The sequence below is a fragment of the Gekko japonicus genome, unplaced genomic scaffold (assembly GCF_001447785.1).
Source record: "Gekko japonicus isolate JY-2015 unplaced genomic scaffold, Gekko_japonicus_V1.1 scaffold252, whole genome shotgun sequence".
NCBI lineage: Eukaryota > Metazoa > Chordata > Lepidosauria > Squamata > Gekkonidae > Gekko > Gekko japonicus.
Window position 1 is genome coordinate 783,414 of NW_015163612.1, and position 20,131 is coordinate 803,544.

A 20,131-nucleotide genomic window follows, 5' to 3' on the forward strand; every position below is an offset into this window, starting at 1 on the left:
TGCCTTTTTAGAGGGACACTGAGACCCCTCTGGGTGAATCTCCCTATTTGGAAATGGGATCCCCCAAAAAGAGGAAAGTTGGCAACCCAAGGGTCTGGCCTTTCCTTGCGTCCTTGGGCTACCCCCTCCCTTTGTTATTGTACAGAGCAGGGGAGACTATGTGGTCAGAGTACAACACAGATTATTAACCCAAATAAAATATTTTATCTAAGTTTTTACACAGTTATGGAGCAGACACACACTAAATAAATAAGGCACAGCTGTAGGAGTAAGGACACACTATGAACCAAGAGGAGCATAAATCTATAGGGGTTAAACGCCATCCTCTTTCCCTACACACCGGCCTCTGGCTCTGTGCTCTAGCCTCTCTTTCTCTCTGGCCCAAGAGAGCAGGGAAACCTCCATTCATTCCCCAGTCTAGCTGACTTGGAGTGGCTGAATTTCTGCTGCCTCTCAGGGTCCCCCCACATCTGTGGCTTGTGGCCTGGACAGCCTGGTCAGCACAGGCAGCAGGAGCCTTTCCTAACCTCCCGTAGGACAAAGACTGCCTCCTCCCTGTATGGGCTGCAGTCTATATTGATGCTGCCCTGCCCCTCTACCTCTGGAGGTTGTGGGCTCACCTATACTTCAGCCTCTCTTTCTTGCCCAAGAGAGCAGGGAAACTTCCATTCATTCCCCAGTCCAGCCAACTGTAGAGTCCCTGAATTTCTGTTGCTCCCAGGGATGAAGACTGCCTTGGGACAGTCCCTGTTTTCCCGCACTTTTTGGCCTTGGGGCAGCTGGGAACCATAGTCCAGCAGATGAGGAAGCCCCATTCAACCCAGTTAGTGATACCCCTACAGGTCCCTCTCTGGAACAACAGCTCAATTAAAACTTATGGCGGAACATTTTAAACAAACAACCACAGAAAGCAGCTATCTTACAAACACAGGTAACTGCCATTTCGTTACACCTACCAACAGCCACTGAGGGAAAAGTTACTCCCACACAGGAGGCAAGCAAGAGAAGCGTCTTCGTCAAGAGAGAAAGCCGTTTGCAAGTAATTCTGACAGGGCAGAGTGGCTGAAGGGGGAGTGCGTGGAGAAGAGGAGCAGACCCAGCACCCGGCCAATGGCACACGAGTACTCTTGTGTGGCAGCTGATAGGCCAATGGCTGAGGGAGGGCATTGCACAGCCAATGGGAGTGCATGGAATGTTGCCACTTTAAAACAGAATTATTATATAGAGAGATGATACTGTGCTTCAACTACAAGCCATCAGTTTCTGTTAGGAATGCGTATGGATATTTGTTTAGTACAGCCTGGATTTCCTTTATTGTGCAAGGACAATAAGGAGGCTTTCTCAGAAGGGTGACCTTTGTTATTTCTAGCATAGATGTTAAAAGTGCCATTTAAAGTTGGCAGGTGAATTGACTTGGAACAAGTTTGATCTTTCTTTGTGATGTGCATGAACTAATGTTTCCATCCCCCAGCATTTTAAATTATGCCAACAATTTCCTATCGCTGTTGTTGTTTTTCTTCTGTAGTACCAGTGAGAAGAGATGATTAGAGGATGATTGAAGTGTGCATGGCCCTTAACAATATTAATTTAACATGTAGGGGAAACAGGACAATCATATCTCAAGCACTAATAGAAACAACATTGCTATGTAGATCTGTGAAATATGAAAAGCAAATTTTCAGTGTAAAATTGCTAAAATCAGAATCACTTTGGACTATTTGTTACTCAGCATACAAATCTCATTCTCTGCTGCTCTCAGCTCTTAGTACTTCAAAACCTAAATTTAGAGAATTCTCCCACCGTATTGTGATGATTTAGACACATATTCCAGATCAAAGTTCTAAAAAAACCCTAAAATGACAGCTGTTACCAAGATAATCCACCAAAGTCCCAGTGAGATTCCAATATCACAGGGAAACTTCTTCAGCAACAGGAATATACCCTCAAAACCAATCCATAAAGAAGGCTGGGGGGAGGGGCCTGCAGAAATTAGAAATTTGCTCTTGCACTTTCATTGATCCAGCACTTTAGGAGAATGAATAATTGATTGTTTATGTATGTTTTAACTGTATTTTTGCATATGCATTTTATGTAAGCCACCGTGAGCCTGCCTTGGAGGGGAGGGCATGGTATAAATGAACAAACAAACAAACAAACAAACAAATGCTTGAGGGTTATCTTTAGAAGGGGTGTTTCATACAAGGTAAGCAGCCAGTGTGAATTATGGGTGTGCATTCAGTATAGCCAAGCTGAAAACCATAGCAGAAAATACCTTTTTGATATTTTCCAGCAATTTCTTTCCAGCCAAATATACATTTGAAGATCATTTTGGCTATCCGGTATAGCCAATCCCAAATAACCCCCAAAATATTTGGGATTATAGCAGTTCGAGACCCTGGTGCCGTGTGATGGAGTGAGCTCCCGTCTCTGGTCCCAGCTCCTGCCAACCTAGCATTTCAAAAGCAAGAAACTGCAAGTAGATAAATAGGTACCACTTTGGTGGGAAGGTAACGGCGTTCCGTGAGTCTCGGTGTTTAGTCATGCCAGCAACATGATCACAGAAACTTATTTGGACAGTGCCGGTTCTTTGGTTTGGAAATGGAGATGAGCACCGCCTCCTAGAGTCAGATTTGACTGGCTTTCAAGCAAGGCAAACTTTACCTCTACCTCAAAAAAAAAGCCCCCCCCCGACACCCCGGATAGATTCTTCATTGACTATAATGGTCCCCATAGGGCGTAACGGTGGGGGGAAAATTAGGATTCCTGAAAAATCCCAAATCCGAATACTACATTGGTATTGGAATTTGGAAAATAGGGAATACTGTTATTTTTCTGGTCCAATATACCTGAATCCAAAAAATCCCCCCTTTTTTGTGCACACCCCTAAAGTGAATACATTTTTTCATATATTTGCCCAGTTGTGTGCCAGGAAAATAGTCAATTGATGTTTTCTGTCAGAGTTTGAAGTACCAAATGGTCTTACTAAGCAAAACCCTCAATTTTTTCTATGTACCTCAGTATGAACAGTCCATAGAGTTAAATAGTGCTTACTGCTAGCAGTGCTTACTGCTAGCAGTTCATAGGCAGAGATATTTACATTCTTGCTACTTGAGTGTCTTTTAACTGTTAATGTCAGGGACTGAACCTAAGGTCACAAAATCATAGATTTGGAAGGGACCTCCAGCGTTATCTAGTCCAACCCCCTGCACAATGCAGGAAATTAACACCTACCTCCCCCCCTCTACCCCAGTAACCCCTGCTCCATGCCCAGAAGATAACAAAAGATCCTCCAGGATCCCTGGCCAAACTGGCCTGGAGAAAATTGCTTCCTGACCCTAAAGTGGTGATCGATATTTCCCTGGGTATATAAGAAAGAACCATGGCAAGTAAGCACTGACGCAACCTTCCCTACCCTGCCTCTCATTATCTGCTTAAGTTCATAGAATCAGCATTGCTGTCAGATGGCCATCTAGCCTCTGCTTGAAAACCACCAAAGAAGGAGATTCCACCACTTCCCAAGGAAGCCTGTTCCACTGAGAAACCACTTTGTCAGAAAGTCCTTCCTGACAGTTTGGTGTAGTGGTTAAGTGCATGGACTCTAATCTGGGAGAACCAGGTTTGATTCCCCACTCCTCCACTTGTACCTGCTGGATGACCTTGGGCAAGCCATAGTCCTGGCACAGCTGTTCTTGAAAAAGAGAAGTTTCTGTCAGAGCTCTCTCTCAGCCCCACCTACCTCACAGGGTGTCTGTTGTGGGGAGGGGAAGGGAAAGGAGTCTGTAAGCCACTCTGAGACTTCCTTGAGTAGTGAAGGGCAGGGTATAAATCCAATTTCTTTCCTCCTCCTCCTCCTCTTCACCTAATTATTACATCTTTATTAGTTTTCAAAAGAAAAAAGTGAGAGAAGTACAGATTTTCCATAATTACACATATCACTCAAACATAGCAACTCAAAATATTGTTTTACTGTATTCAGAGAGAAAAAAAACATCTCATCAACTCATATAGACTAAAAAATTTCCTTACATTCGGTCTAACATTCAACAAGTCAGGTTTAACATTTGCATCTTATTCTAAACAGTCTAACTATCCTACATAATTAGCTTCCTTACAGAAAGAAAAACAAGTAAACATGCCCCTATATAGATAAGGGGAAAAACCCCTCCAGTCTAGCTTCATAGAGCTGTTCCTATTTTAACCCTTCTAATCTCTTAAATTCGTTATTAAACTGAAATTATCAATATTTTCTGAACACTTAGCCTATACTGGATATATCATAACAAACTTCCTAGTCAAGTGATGTCATGTTTTCTGTTTTTTAACTCTTATTATAAAATCCTATAGATTATGTATATTGTTACCATTGTATACTAACAAAGGTCCTTATAATTTTAAACGCCAAAAAGGAAAAGGAGATTAATTTTTTTTCTATTCCTACTTTAAACTAAGGTCTTCATTAGAAATCATATTTAATTAGAACTATCTCCTTTCCAAAAAATATATTATCTTAGTAGAACTGTTAGCATACAGATTCCTATTTGTTACCTGTAAAAAGAAAGAAAAATTTACTATGTTAATAAAAGTATTCATAGTCACACTGCACTATTAAGAAATCACATTCAGGTATGTCTCATATTAGTCGGTTGCAAATATAAGATCAATATAAGGAACTCTACTTCCAGATCTTCCCATTTATACTCCAGTTGGCAGTTTGTCAAACTTTTAATGAGTCTATTAATTTGTCCAATATAGCTCCTTGTTTTCTCCTTCCCCAGCAAGGCCAGCTCACCAAACAGAAGTTATTGGGAGTTCTGTTTTGCCATATCCTGCAGTGAAAAATTCATTATACTTTCCCAGGGTCTGGCAATTTGTCTTAGCGAGGTTTTTGTTTCCACTTCAGGTTTAGGCATTATTTCCTGTGCTGTGCTACCCTGATTGTATTCCTGCTCATTTGCAAGGCTCTGTTGTCCCTGCACTTCTTGTTTTCAGTTCCCTGATATGTAGTCTGATTTTTTCCAAAGATTCCTTCAAAGGCTTCTTTGACCGCCCATTGGATTTCGTGTACCAAAATCTTTTTAAATTGTTCCCAGGAAACCTGCTCAGTCTCTAAGTTCTCCAGGCTCTCAGCATCTCTGCTTCCAGTCTGTAGTTCCATTCTTACTTTGTGAAATTACCATCCCATTTCTTAACCCCTCAGAGTCAGTCGCTTCAAGATTGTGTCTCCTCCAAATCCTACGCAGCTGACCGCAGTTCCAAAGTGCCTAGAAGCATTCCTTAGCCATGTTTTTCAAAGTTCCTTTCATTTCGATCAAGGGTGGGGGGGATAGTGCTTGGAATTCAAATACTCCCCTTGATAGTTCCAGTAGAAAGTTTTTTCCAGCTGGTCAAATAGCTTTAATAAAGTCTTCTTAATAGCAGAGTCTTTAGTTTCTCAGATGTTTCTTTAGTAAGTACTCAGTTGAATGTGCTCTTCCTAGCCTTGTGTCTCTTTAAATTCAGAGTGTGAGACTCCCTGGACTTGGCCACTGAAGCTGGGGGGGAAGGAAACCTCCCACCATAGATTTAAATCTCTTTGAAGTTGTAAGGCTTGGCAAGCCGATGTCTATGAGGGTAACAAAGCTGTCTGTTGAAGGATGTTATCTACTCACAGTCTCTTCAAGCTTTTTTTTTAGGCTGTGTTTTTGCCTCCTCCCCTTCATCCGGTAGCAACAGCTTCGACTCATGGTGTGAGTCTCTTTATTCGCTTGGTGCTTCGGGCAAAGCTTGGCTGGCCCCCATTATTGCCACCAAACGGGGGTGTCAAGTTAAACCCCCTTGCTCCCAACCCTCTCCCCGAGGGTCAGCGGTGTCTCACTTGCGTGAAGACTCCTAACCAAAAGCGATAAAGCCAGCACAGCAGGAGAGTAACTCTCTGCTGTGTCCGTAGTGCAGCGCTGCAACTGGAAACAGGTCCTCCCCCCCCCCTCGTCCTCTTCTTCTTCTTCTTCTGTTTAGCAAAAAACTCTTTTGATTTAATTTCAACCATTGATTCTGGTCCTACCTTCTGGGGCAACAGAAAACGATTCCACAGCATCCTCTATATGACAGTCCTTCATGTATCATATCACCTCTCAGTCATCTTTTTTGCATACAACACATGCACTGTGCCACTGAGGTATATGTAGGAATCACCATTTTAAAAGTTGTTCAGAGGAGAACAAGTAAAAAAAAACCCAGCAAAATAATTTGTGCATACCTGCGGAATGTAATTGTTGCTCTGTGCCTCACCTTGTTGAAAAACAGGTTGATGAAGGCCCAGTGGGTTCTGCTCATTTCCAGAGAAGCCAGGACAGATAAAGTGCAAAGGCAAACAGTTGGCAGCAACTGAATGTGACATAGATTATTCTTAAATGACAACCTAATATAGAAATAGGTTATTTTGAGATCACTTTGAATTATACAGCTGTCACTTTTTCTTCAACTAGGATTTGTTGCCATTTTGCACATAAACCATACCTTACTATAGTTTTATGATAGGTATTCCCTTCCAGAGTCAAAACGTAACCTTCAGTTACTTACTAGGTAGACAATAAAAAACCAAGATACCTTTCTCTCACTAGGTGTATGCTTGCATGAATCAAAAATTGTTTCAGAAATATTCATTATAGGTGACAGATGATTGCTTAACTAAATCACAAGTATTCATCATAAAAGAGAACAGGCTTGCTTGATGGATACCTGTGAAAGTGTTAGATCTTTGAGAGTCAGTCTGGTGGTTCTCTCAGAGCTCTCTCAGCCCCACCTACCTCACAGGGTGCTGCTGTGGGGAGAGGAAGGGAAGGTGATTATAAGCTGCTCTGAGACTCCTTTGGTTAGTGCCAAGTGGGATATAAAAGCCAACTCTCCTCCTCCTCTGGTCCCTGCCACACGGGGGGAAAAAGGACGGGCAAAGTGCGGCTTTTAAAAGCCGCACCAAAATAGGCACGCCGCGGCGGGATCACATTGATCCCCTGAGCCGCGGTGCATTCCCTCCCCGGCACGATCAGTTGCCGGGGAAAGCCACGGTGGGGAACGGGAGACTGCTGAACTGCGCATGTCTGAGCATGCACAGTTCAGCCAGGAGCCGGGGATGCGCCGGCAGAAGGACGCGCCGGCGATCCCACGGCCGGCCTTGATGCAGCCACGCTGGAAGAACCACCTTGGTAGGTGGTTTATTTTTGCTGCGCCTTTTTGGGGGTTGGGGCGGATCAGGGATGGGTGCGCACTGCTTCCCAGATGTTGTGCACCCATTTGCTGCGGCCCCAATCCGTCCATCTCCCGGGCCAAACCTTTACGTGTGACCGGGGCTTCAGTCTATTTCTTCCTCCAATTCAGACAGCATACTTGTTGACAACCCATGTCCCTCCTCTGTCTCTGGCAATTCTGCAAAGATATTTTCAGAAGACAGCCATCTTGGTCTGCAGTAGAACAGCTGTGTTCAAGTCTAGTAGCACCTTAGAGATCAATGAGATATTATTCCAGCATCAGCTGTTGTGGACTACAGCCCACTTTGTCAGACACATGTGACAAAGTGGTCCATGAAAGCTGACTGTAAATAAAACCTTGTCGGTTTTATGGTGTCCTTGTCTCCTGCATATTTTAGTGTTAGCCAAAAAACCATATCTTTCACAGAGCCAGTTGTATATTAGTTCTTGGCATAAAAATAATAACAGCAACAGCAACAGCAACAACAGTAGTAGTAGTAGTAGTGGTAGTAGTGGTAGTAGTGGTAGTAGTGGTAGTAGTGGTAGTAGTAGTAGTAGTAGTAGTAGTAGTAGTAGTAGTAGTAGTAGTAGTAGTAGTAGTAGTAGTAGCAGCAGCAGCAGCAAAAATAAACAGGCTTTATATCTCAGTGCTTCCAGCTAAACTGGAAAATGATGGGGGCTCAGGAAATATGTTGTTGATGCTTTTAGGGCTAAAATCAACTACTAGTGTACTTACTTTGAATGACCCTGTCTTGTTTTAGCCAGAGCGGGATTGCCAGCTAGATTCAAGTCCAGTAGCACTTTTGAGACCAGCAATATTTGCTGTCTGTAAAGGAAAAGGCATATCTCTGCAACAGAAGGAGCTAGAAACCTTTTAAAATGAAACCTGGGAATTCAGTGAACCTGATATACCTAGTTATATCAGTCTGGTGCCTGTGGTGGCAGAGGAAATGGCTGGTGTGACAGCCCCGTCTCATACGGATCCAGGAGAAACCCCCCCCCCCCATTTCCCCTGCCCTTTTCCAGCTGAGCTGAGAGTGCAGGCTTTCTACTGCCTCCAGTGCCAGCAGTGGGGAGAAGCCTCCAGCAGAGGGAATGACAGCCTGGGAAGTCTGGGGGCCAGTTTGATCCTTTCCTTTTTAAAATGTAAAATTTTAAATTGATGGTCTGCCTGATCATCAGCTGTTAGTTGGTTGCCAAATAAGAGCTGCTTCCTTGCTGGCTTCCTCTCTCCCCCCCCCCCCCCTTGTGCCTCCCTAAAACATTCAAAACGTTCCTGAAATTCCAGGAGATATATTTTTGTTACTCCCAGAATTTTAGGAGGGCTTCATGCCGTTCTGAGTGTCCCTGAGGCAACACAAAATATCTCATTTCAGGTGTAATTTTTGCTTGTGAACATTCAGAGAGATACTGACTCCTGCCCCCTTTTAAAAAGTTTGAAACTGGAGTGTGTAAAAAGAAAATAATTCTTAACTAAATTTTTCGATAAACTTAATTCTGTTCACAGCTTCCAAAGACAAATATCAGACTTAAAAAACAGATTCATATGTATAGCTTATACAACTCAGAGATTAGGGATCAGGGTTTCCAGTATTCTTTGGCTGTGTCACCTTTTACATTAAAAATGTTGATCTTGGCATTCAGCAAAAATGCCCCTATTTGTCTTTTCTTTTTATTTGAAAAACTATATTACAATCAACAAAAGGTGCATAGATTGTATATAACATCATCTAGTGTTTAAAATAAATTATATCAATTCAACATATCTCCTTACATAATATTTATATCTCTTTACATAAGCTGTGTTCTTTTTTCTTCTTCCAAAATGATCATTAAAGGTAAAGGTTCCCTTGCTCGAAAGCCAGTCGAATCCGACTCTAGGGTTGCAGTGCTCATCTCCGTTTCAAAGCCGAAGAGCCAGCGCTGTGCGAAGACGTTTCTGTGGTCATGTGGCCGGCATGACTAATCACCAAGGCGCACGGAACGCTGTTACCTTCCCACCGAAGTGGTACCTATTTATCTACTTGCAATTGCTTGCTTTCGAACTGCTAGGTTGGCAGGAGCTGGAACTAGAGATGGGAGCTCACTCCATCATGCGGCACCCGGGTCTCGAACTGCTGAACTACTGACCTTCCACAGCCTGCAGTTCAGCGTCTTAACCACTTGAGCCACCGCAGCTCCAAAATGATCATTAATTATGCATTAAAACATAGATGATAATTATTAGCTTCCCAAGCTCCTGCATCTTCTGTCTTCTTGTTTTGATCTGATAATACAGTTGATTAGAGCCCAGAAAACTATTTAGATCTATGGGAGCCCACAATGTAGGCTAGGGGAGAGCCTTCTACCCCACCCAATGACCTGCATGATGGGAGCACATACCTCTCTGCTCCCTGGACCTCCCAGTCCTCCAAGCTATATATATAGTAAATGTAAAGGTAAAGGTTCCCTTGCTCGGAAGCCAGTCGAATATATATACATTGAGCTAATAAATATGTAGCTTGATATTGTAATAAAGCATTACAAAATTACATTACATCAAGCTCTATTTCACCGCCCTCTGTTTCTTCAGAAACACAAAGCTTACTGCTTTTAACTGAAGTCAACGATGAATGAGTCTTCATTTTTACAGCTTGAGTTTCAACTTGCTCTAACTGAGGCAAACCCAATGCAGATAATAAGGCTGATCCAGAAGCATAGTCATATGCAGTATATTGAGTTTACTGATATTCCACAAACATTTTACGTGACCACAACCAATGGTATTTTATACCTGCTGCCTGCAGTTTAGAGATAATAGGTTTTAAGTCTCTTCAAATCTTAAACATATCTGGTAGAAGATCGGGAAATACAAGTATTTTATTTCCTTGAAAATCCAAGCCGCTCTGCTGACATGCTTCCATCAAGATTTTCCTCTTAGTCTTGTCTCTACCAGAAAGGGTAGCCTGGGAGGAATCTGTTGTTTTACCTATTTGGTAAGCTTGCAGTATCAGTGGTGCCACTCCTTCCTTATTTGTCTTGATTTTAAAAATATTTAATCAAGTAAACTGACAATGTGATAGTGAAAGTATCAGCACAGGCACCTGAAAGGCTGGACTAATATAATTTCCTCAATTCTTTAGAAAATGCCACCATAGTTGGCTCCTTCTGACTTGATAGTGCACCATCCAAAATTATTTTCTGGTTTAGAAAACATAACAATCACTTTTGTTTTTGTGCTGTCCACACCTTCCTATGAAAGTAACACACACCTGCTCCTCTTCATTCCCGACAGTTCTTTCTTGTTCCCTGGATAAGCTCAATCTCTTTGGTCGTGTTCCGACGGGTATTTACATCTGACCCAGGCATTAATGTTTGGCAAATATAAAGGGAACAATCAGACAGCAACATCTGGGAAAGGTGTCGCTTCCATGATAAGCCTGTTTTGCCCCGCCAGGGAGCCGTACTTAAAAGATACCACTGAAAGTCCGGTGCTGTTGCTTGCCAACGGGCCAGTGACAGACTTTCCTCTGTCTGATCGTTCCAGCACGCAATCAGCCCGTCGGGATGGTCTGCTCCAGACTATCCCGAATGACCGCCATTAAAAAAAATCTCCAAGTGATACGCACATAAATGCATAAACACACCATAGCCACAGAGCTCCACTCAAGTGTTCAGGACAATTTCATGTTAATCAATGGTGCGTTAAATTAATGAACCTTGTTAATTGAAATTGGACCTCGAGGGAGGACAACATAGGTCTTTCCCCAAGCAAAGTAGTCCCTCCACTGACCCAGATCTCCAGGGCAGGGGGGGGATGGTCGGGACTCGTTTCATCCAGCCATGGCCGTCTGCATCAGAACAGAAACTAAAAGAAGAAATTGGGTATGCTTGGTCTGTCTTGTTAGTTTCTCCATGGGGAGAGATGGGGAGGTGTAGGGATTTCGGCTATGTGTCCCTCAGGTGGTGCTTTAACCATGTGATTCCACACATGCGCAGAAAACCAAGTGCACAGTGAAGAGCATATGTGCATGCACAATGGAATTTTTTTTAGAAACCGACAGCACGGCTCCTTCAGGGGGATGTCATCTAAACAATCCACAATGGAGTCAGCGCGCAGTAAGGCACTTCATGGGGGGAGTTGTCTGGTCATGCAACACCGGGTAAAAAAGATCGGGATCAAATTTGAGCCAGGCCAATGGCGGGATTAGCTGCCTACCTGAATGCACTCTTTATGTATCATCTCCTTGTTCCTGGTCCACATTGCCCTGTCACTGCAGTGACCTCCTTCATATGCCACATGAAGAGTTCCAAGAAAGAACATCTATTGGAGACAGTTTTTACTTCACTGTTGTCAGTCCAGCTGCCTCCTAGACTTGTCCTCTACCTTTGGATACCTACCCATGTTATCATGAAAAGGGAAAGTTCTTCAAGCACAAATGATTTAATTTTATTAAGACATGCTGAATAAATATTTTTTTTAATCTAACCTTCAACAAACAATGCAGTAAAAATGGAGAGGGATTTTATTTTTTCGTTAAGAACCCATCTGTATTTTCATTTCTGCAAAGTTTCTTTAATGAAAGATATTTGCTGGGTGACCTGTTCCTAACACTCAAGCATAACTCATTACATATTTTGCTCATGAGGGAAGAACATGGGGATTTCTCTAATGAGCAAATAATAGGTTTTGTATTCAGTTCAAGATGCATGGGTTAGGGTTTTGTTTCATTTTTTTTTAACCAGGCAGCTGGAGCTACTTTGAGACATCAAATATAAAGACCAGCATCAAAAATTTATGCAAGGATAAATTGCTTCCCATAAGAGCACAAGCATTTACATTATTTCCTAAAAGCTCAGGCTGGCTTCTAATTACATTTTTTACTCTGGGCCAAACTACACATAACAGCATCCCTGGGTCTGTCTTATGGACACCTCCATCACGTTAAAACTTAATGAGGCAATTAAAAAATGCTGTGAGGGTCGAATCCTGATTGGGCCTACAGCACAGTGGGATGAGGTCCTCTTGCTTCTTCCAGCATGTCTTTTCAAGTGCTGTTATCACTGGGGGGGGGGTGATTTGCAGCGGTTTTGGCACTTGAAAAGGTGCACTGGGACAAGAGCACTTCACCCCTGCCATGCTTTTAAATCATCCGACCTGTTAGGTTTCAAAATGGTGGTGGCGGCCTTGGATGGGACCTGAGGACACTTCCATGTCTACTTTGGCCCTCAGATACCTCATAATTCCCTGGTTACTGTCTGTATTTTATGGGGCAAGTGACGATATACACATGCGTACAATGTATTGTATGTGATTTTGTACTTGATTGTACTAAATTTGAGTGCAGTAGCACTTTCGAGACCAACAAGATTTTGGAGGTATAAGCTTTTGTCATCTCTGATGAAGGGAACATTAACTCTTGAAAGCTTTTACACCCAAAAACTTGTTAGTCTCTAAGGTGCTACTGGGAAGCAGAAAGCAGGGGTTTAAAATTTAAATGGGTCACAAACTGATTTGAAACATTTCAGTATGTGAACCGGTATATCGATTCATTGTTCAGCCATGAACTGAACTGCAAAAATGTGGTTCATACCAATCCCTAATCCTAAGAACCATTTTCTAATTAGAAATGATCCTTTCATTTTCCCTCAGATGAATGTCATAGTAACACAATATTGACTCCAGATAAAGGTCTGACCACTCTTTTTATTTCTTTCCTTCCCAGCTTCTGTCCGCTACTATCAGTGTGTCTTTCTAAATGGATACAATGAATATACATCACAATATCCTGTTACTCCAGCTCAAGACTCCAAAGGGAAAGGCAGACAGTCAAAAACAAGAACACTGAAACAATAGAGGCACACATCCTGTGACGTTTCGACAGTTTTGCACTTTATGCCTTCTATGGAGGGCCATATGAAATCCATTGTCACGTGTGATCATGGAAATATGATCCAGCAGGTCACGTGGACTTGGAGATGTTTTCTGTTCTTGATCAGGGCAGAAGCAGTAAAAGAGGGGCAGATGTATGAGCATTTGAGGGCGTATCCAAGTACCCCTTTCCTAGAGGAAAGGCCACGGTGCTGAAATAGTACTTGACAGAAATTAATATTTGTGTGCATACGCTTGCATTTATGTATGGTTCTTTCTTCTTATGGCGTTTCTGGTTTGTCTTCTCAAGCCTTGTGGTAACAAAAGAATTCTCCATGTAATTGTCTTTGGGACAAATGACCCACTTGAAACAAGAATCAGAAAGAATCATTTGTGCCACTGTTTGCAATCTGTTAGGATTCCGCTAAATCATGGATTTGTACTAGAGTATTTCACTGTGTCACATACCTGTTTTAGGGATATTTGTTTAATTTATTTAAAAATTCAGTAAAGAATTTAGTATACAACATCACAATGATTATCTTGAAGGCAAAATAAGTCTTCATTTTTTTTAGTTTCCCAAAACAAAGTGAGGGATATCAGGATCTGAAGCTAATGGTAGAATGGGTAAAGAAACAGAATGAAGCATAAAATTTAGAGAGACTAAGGAGGAGACTCAGTGTTTAAGATCATCCATAAGAGTTTTTGCCAAACTGTTGCCAGCTATATTCAGTACTAGTGTGCCACGTGTTAAATGGGTAGAGCTAGATAACTACTGGTGCTGGAGAAGCCAATGTGGAACTATATCACTGTTAGTAAAACAGAAATACATAAATACATATTCTGGTTTAAATGTCTCATTGACACAGTATTGGTCCAATAAGACAAAACGTACATTTGGTCGATTTTGTTAGACAAAACTGAATCTCTTTCAAAGCTTTTTAGCCATACATCTTTCCCAACATTATACTTAATTGTTTTTACACTAGGTGCTCACACATAACTCCTAAATCATGTTTTATTTGAAAGAGAGTAGTGATCTGATTTCTCAGCATCAATAACAAAACCACAGATGTGTAATACTGCATTTCAGCTGTCTGTAAAAATCAATGTTGTGATACTGTGTCATTGCAAAGTATGTGTTTAATATTATATTTATGCATTTAATCTATGATGTTTTATACTTGTATTTACCATGTCAAACCTCATGAATTATCATAGGATAATTCTTTAAATAGACCATCTTATATGAAATGGAATTTATTTTGACAAGATGGCACAAGGTTTCAGATACTCTAGAGGCTCTAGCCTTTCACTACTGAGTATGAACCTCTTTTGTTCATCTCAAGGTCGAGCAAAGAGTGAGGAACTTATTGCTATTCAATTTTTTTGGCATCTGTTTTGTGAGGAAGGGGTAAAGTCCACTATGTGTTGGACTGGTACCTAAATCACAAAGAGACAGTCTTGGTGAGAGATAGAACAGAACTATGCGGGTAGCTTATCCTGGTGAGAAGAATAACTCTATGGGAGTAACATACTTTTCCATGGATAAGCAAATAATTATGTGTGTGTCAATATGACAACGTTCACAAAAATGATATTTTAAAACGAACAACTACAGCACTATTTCAGTGCCTTAGCAAAATGGACTTCTGGTATGTCTCAGCATGAGCTGAGTGCCATAAGAGGTGATTGACCTATATTTTTGCTATCCTATCATTCATTCAAAATGAAAGAATTCAGACTTTCTGAACATAATACCTCATGAGAGACATGAAGACTTTTAACTGTGCCTGGTTATGTGGTGAGACTGCAGAGTTGGCATGACTTATTTTTGTCACCAGTCCACCCAGATCAGGAATGAACTGAGAAACTAGGGCTTTAGAGGTTTCAGAGCCAGCTATAGTTCTGGCCTGTTGTATGGGAATGACATATACCTCCAAACCTTACTGTAAACAGAAACCTTAAGGTTCTGTCATTTTTTCTTATATTATGACATGTCTAATAATTGTCATGCTTAATAAAATACAGTTGACTCTGCTTTCCAATGATCTCCCCATTTCAAATATAGCTTTGTTTAAGCCCAATAGCAGAAGACTTCCTTTGCATTTGAGTTGAATACTGCTTACTATTGGGTAGCTTTATTTATTTTTGAGCTTTTTAAAATGTAGGTTTAGTGACGCATGCCCCTCCCAAATGCTGTTTAACTGAAGCAAGTACAATAACTTATTCGGGGTTCCATTATCCACCTTTTTGCTCCTGGTGTCAGTATGGAACAGAGGAAACAAACAGTTGATTTCAGTCACAGTGTAAATCAAACATCCACCACTGATCTGAAAATGAGTAATTTTTTAGATTTGCAGACAGGGGGAGTGTTCCATCCTTCCACAAATTCAGTTATTCTGAAACCTTGATAAGCCATTACTTGAAGTGCATGCTTTAAATAACCCTGACTCTTAAGGATGAATATATTAAACTTCTAGAGATTGTGCAAAGAAAATTGTGCTAAGTGTCTGATAGTGATGTAGTAAATTTTATATCTGTTTTGGAATTTGAAGAAGAAATTTATTTGTAAAAATTGTTGTTCTTTTATTTATGTTTCTGAGAAAATGTCTTCTCCATCCACAATACAGAAACAGAGAGGAATGGTATTTTTACTATTACTTAGAAGCAATCACTGACTAATACTGTTCTGTATGGGCCATGTTTAACCTGTAGGCTGTCACAGCTTCCCTTATAATTCTAAGCCAAATCTATTTTTCCAAGTTTTCATTCCTGGATTATGCTTTGATGTGAAGAGAAAGACTACAAGCAAAATTCTAAGGACTATAAAAGAACAACCTTCAGCACAAAAATACTGGTTCCAAATGTTTTAATGACTGGCTCTTCTAATAGAACTATAAAGTTCTATCAGTACATGGGGACTGGAAGAGCAAAGCTTTCCTGTACATCCAAAAAGAAGACCAAGAAAGAATCAATATTAAGTAAGCAATCCAGATTGCTCAGGTCACTCTCTTGACCCTGGAGTAGTCAAGAACGGCTACTGATGGCAATGGTTTTTGTAGGTTTTAGCCTGAAATATAGGTCAGTTTTAGCCTGAAATATAGGTCATTTGTTTCTGTCTAATTGCAAGGATTGTGATTTAACATAATTTCTGTGTTTGTTCCCCATCCCCTCAGCCAATAAGTCTGAAGTCCCAAGAAACCGGCAGGAAGTGGGTAGGAGTGCAGTTTCTAAGACAAATTTTGTGTTTGGCAATATTAAGCATTAAACCAACATGTACAACTAGTTTCCTAAGTCACCCACTGTCTGAGATGTTGGGCTGGATTCAGACTAGAATGGCCATTACCATTGATTCTCCCTTCCTACTGCAAACCCTCCCCCCATGTCATGGCCCCCAGGGTCCCCTATCCAGCAGGAGCAGCATTTTGGGAAGATGGGTGGGCTGCAATGGGATGGGGAGGCAGAGGAGTTCTACTGTGCCATTGGAAAAATTAGCCTGGCTCCAACCTGTTGTGTGGCCCTCCACATGCCTAAACATCAGTATTGAGGTACAAACATAGAAGTAGGCATAGTAGTTCATAATTAAGCAGAGAGAAATACTGTAATAGAAAGTGTTTAAAAACAGGTAGACCAGGCTTGCATGCAAATAAAGACAGTAGGCATATTGGAGGAAGAAGAGGAAGGAAAGGAATTTGAGGATTATTACATAGCAAACAGAAAAAGGGGGTTAAACAGGAGTTTTGTGGGATGGAAAAAAAAGGGAAATATAATTTAAAGGGGAAAGAATGAGGGGGCCAACCCAGGCTTGGGAGATTGTGGAGGAGTGCTGGAGAGATTTCAGATAAAGTGGATTGCATTGGGATGCAGAATGAGAAGCAGACCAAGAAAGGGAAAAGGGGGTATGTTTTGAGAGACAGAGCATAACAGGGGGAAAAGAAAGTAGTGGATGTTCTGTAGAAGTCAGAAGAACAGCTGTGGAGAGCGGCTTAACCAGAAAACTGCTGGTAGTCTTGTGCTGCTGCCACAATGGATTTGCTCTTAAAGAACATAATGTACAGTGTCTCAACTTTGTTAGTGCAGTAGTAGTAAGAAACAAGGGGGCACATTGGTTCTGATCCAAATCTTCCACAGGAATACCTGGGCACAGACAGTTTCCATATATATAAAACACTACCCACCCTCCTTGCTCATACATGCATGGACACTTAGTATGGCAGGCTGTTACAGGGATGAAGAGGCAGGTGCTACATCTCTGCCCTGCCCAGCCTTCCCTGATCTGCTCATCTAGGCAGCGGTTCCCAACCTTTTTGCTATGGTGACCCAGAAGTCCAAATTTACTCTATATAGTGACCCATTCAGGGCTGGCACAAGGGTTTTTTTGTGTGTGCCCTGGACACCAGTCTGTTCCAGCATTCCATTTTCTATAGTGCCCAACCAGACTGAGAAACCAACAAACACTATGCAAAGGGTATAGCTGCCCCCATACACACTACAAATCCCAAGTAAGTGGGAGCTCATCTCCTCCTCTGCCACCTGGGCCAGAGCTGGAGTTTGAGGAGGTGTGCTTGGTGGGCACGGGGTTGAGGAAATACATGAAGATGACAGATGGCAGTAAAGAGCTTGGCGGCAAGGGGCTCAGTGCAGTAAATCTCCAACAACAGGGAGATAGCAGTGAGGCACAGCAAGGGGCTGCGCAAGAGGCTCAGCTCTTCTGGTGGCTACCCCCACACCCACCAATTATGGGGTTGCCAACCTCCAGGCGGGGCCTGGAGAGAAGGAAGACTTTTTTCCATGTCCTCAGCCAGTTGATAGCAAAGTCAGCAGTGTGGCTCCCTGGCTTCCCAACTGGATGAAAGACCCTTTGACCCGTGGGAACCGCCCCTCCTTCCTTCAGCACCTCACCCCCCACGCCAGAAGAGCTCCCCCCCCCGGCCTTCGGGAAGTTGCTGTCCTTGGACTTGGTGGTAAACGGCCCGAATCACGTGGCGGGGGGGCATCTCCGCCTCCCTCCCCACGGCTCCTCTGTCTCATGTCAAAATGGTGTCTCTCTCGCCACGGCCGGCGGAGGCATTTCAAGTTAAAACGGTAGCTTAGCAGAGTGACTCTTCTGCATGGATCAAGTGCTGGGCGCACATCGGAAACAAGCCACCAAAGAACCACCCACCAAAGCACCAACATGCCCCCCGCCCCCCTCGCCCAACAGCCCCCTTTCCCACCAACCCATCTCCCGGCTTTCCCACCGACTCCAGCCTTGTGCTTCCTTGCCCCCTGCCTGGGAGGAGACGGGCCACTCGGCCCGCTTCTGGCTGGATTCGGTCTTTGATGGAGGAGCCAGGAAATTCGAGACATCCCCCCCCCCGACAAGCTGCTTCTCATGGCACACAGGAGTTCTCTGCCCTGCTGCTTTAGGGGAAGGCCCCCCTCCCTCGCGCTTCCTCGCAGCAGGTGGCTTCCAGACAAAGCGCTGGCCATTGGCACCCAACTCAGGTTTTTTTACCCCTCACAAAGAGGGAGGAGGAAGATGAGAATGTGAGAAGTCAATGAGGAATGAAGAAAGACAACAATGCATAGGGAAGGAGCCGCCATTAGGGAGATGTGTCCTATGACCCACTTCCAGAGGCTTTGTGACCCACTTTTCGGTCACAGCCTACAGGTTGGGAAACAATTATCTATTTCCATAACCAATGAGAGTGAGTGGGATGAATGGAAATATGGGGGGGGGGTGTTCATTCCCCTTAATGGCCTGGTTTGGTGATTGCTCGTGAATTCATGCTTGAGATCCAAAGGGCTACAAGGTGGAGAATGAGTCTCTGTTACAACTGATGGCAATCTAACTACATATAGACTTTGTACCACAATGATGAAAAGATATGTATCAATATTGTAAAAAATGACTGAATAGGCTGGAATCACACAGTGTAACCTAGTTGGGGGGGGCAGCAGAGGGACTTACAGACCAAGGGTTCTTTTTGCTTGTTTACCAGAAAGGCAGAAGTTTCCAGTGCAGACTGAACAACACCATTACGATATCAATATAATCTGCATTTATGGTGCGCTTTGAGTGTATGTTGGTATTTTGGAATTTAAGCATCTAACACTGCATAGGCTTAGACTGAAACTGAAACGGGTCAAAATGCGGCCACACAGCAAATAGTGGGAAACTGAGCAGTAAAACCGGAGGAAATGGGAGACAGAGGGCAGAACAACTGCTTTTGCAGAATTGCTCCCATATTGTATTATATGTAAACTAGCAGTAAAGCCCGTTGTGAAAGCAATACAACGGGATCTAGAAAGAGGCTCTGGGGCAGTGCTCTGGCTTTGGGCAAACAGTGTCAATTTGCTGTGGTGACCTCAGCAGGGTATAATGACAGAGTCCACTGTTTTCTCCAGAGGAACTGATCTCTGCTACCTGAAGAGCAGTTGTAATTGTGAGTGATCTGTAGCCCTCACCTGGAGATTGGCAGCAATTGTTACCCAGGACAAAATGGCTGGTTTGGAGGGTGGAGTCTATGGCATTCTACCTGTCTGAGGTCCCACCCCTCTGCAAACCCCACCCTCTCCAGGCTCCACCCCTCAAATCCCTAAGAATTTGTCAGCATGTAGTTGGCAACCCCATCTCCTTCCCAGCTAGCCATCAACCTACCATTATCTGCCCCTTTGACTTCAGCTGACTTCTGCCCTCCCTTCTGCAGAGCAGTTGTAATTCTGAGTGCTCTCCAGCCCTCACCTGGAGATTGGCAACAATGGTTCCCTATGTGGGACTGACTGGTTTGGAGGGTGGAGTCTATGGCAGTGTACCTGTCTGAGGTCCCACCCCTCCTCAAACCTCACCCTCTTCAGGCTCCATCCCTCAAATCTCCAGGAATTTCCCATCTGGAGTTGGCAACCCTATCAGGACTGGCCCCAATGTGTTTTCTCCCAAAGGCCAAAGTAGGTGACAGGACCAAGCTTAGTTGCCTACCAACAGGCACTGAGGGGAATGTAGGGTTGCCAGCTCTAAGGAGGGAAATACCTGGAGGTTTGGGGGGTGGATTCTGTAGAGGGCAGCATGGGG

At 43.0% G+C, this 20,131-nt stretch overlaps 1 protein-coding gene across 1 annotated transcript in view; it reads left to right on the forward strand.

Annotated features, from left to right (window-relative positions):
• The window catches only part of LOC107107107 (triadin-like), a 181,568-nt gene extending 164,907 nt beyond the window's left edge, over positions 1 to 16,661 (forward strand). Inside the window, exon 36 of the mRNA XM_015407344.1 lies at positions 12,929 to 16,661. Coding sequence (XP_015262830.1) covers positions 12,929 to 13,059 — 131 coding nt within the window. The 3' untranslated portion in view covers positions 13,060 to 16,661. The remainder of the gene's footprint in view (positions 1 to 12,928) is intronic.
• Positions 16,662 to 20,131: the final 3,470 nt, after the last annotated feature.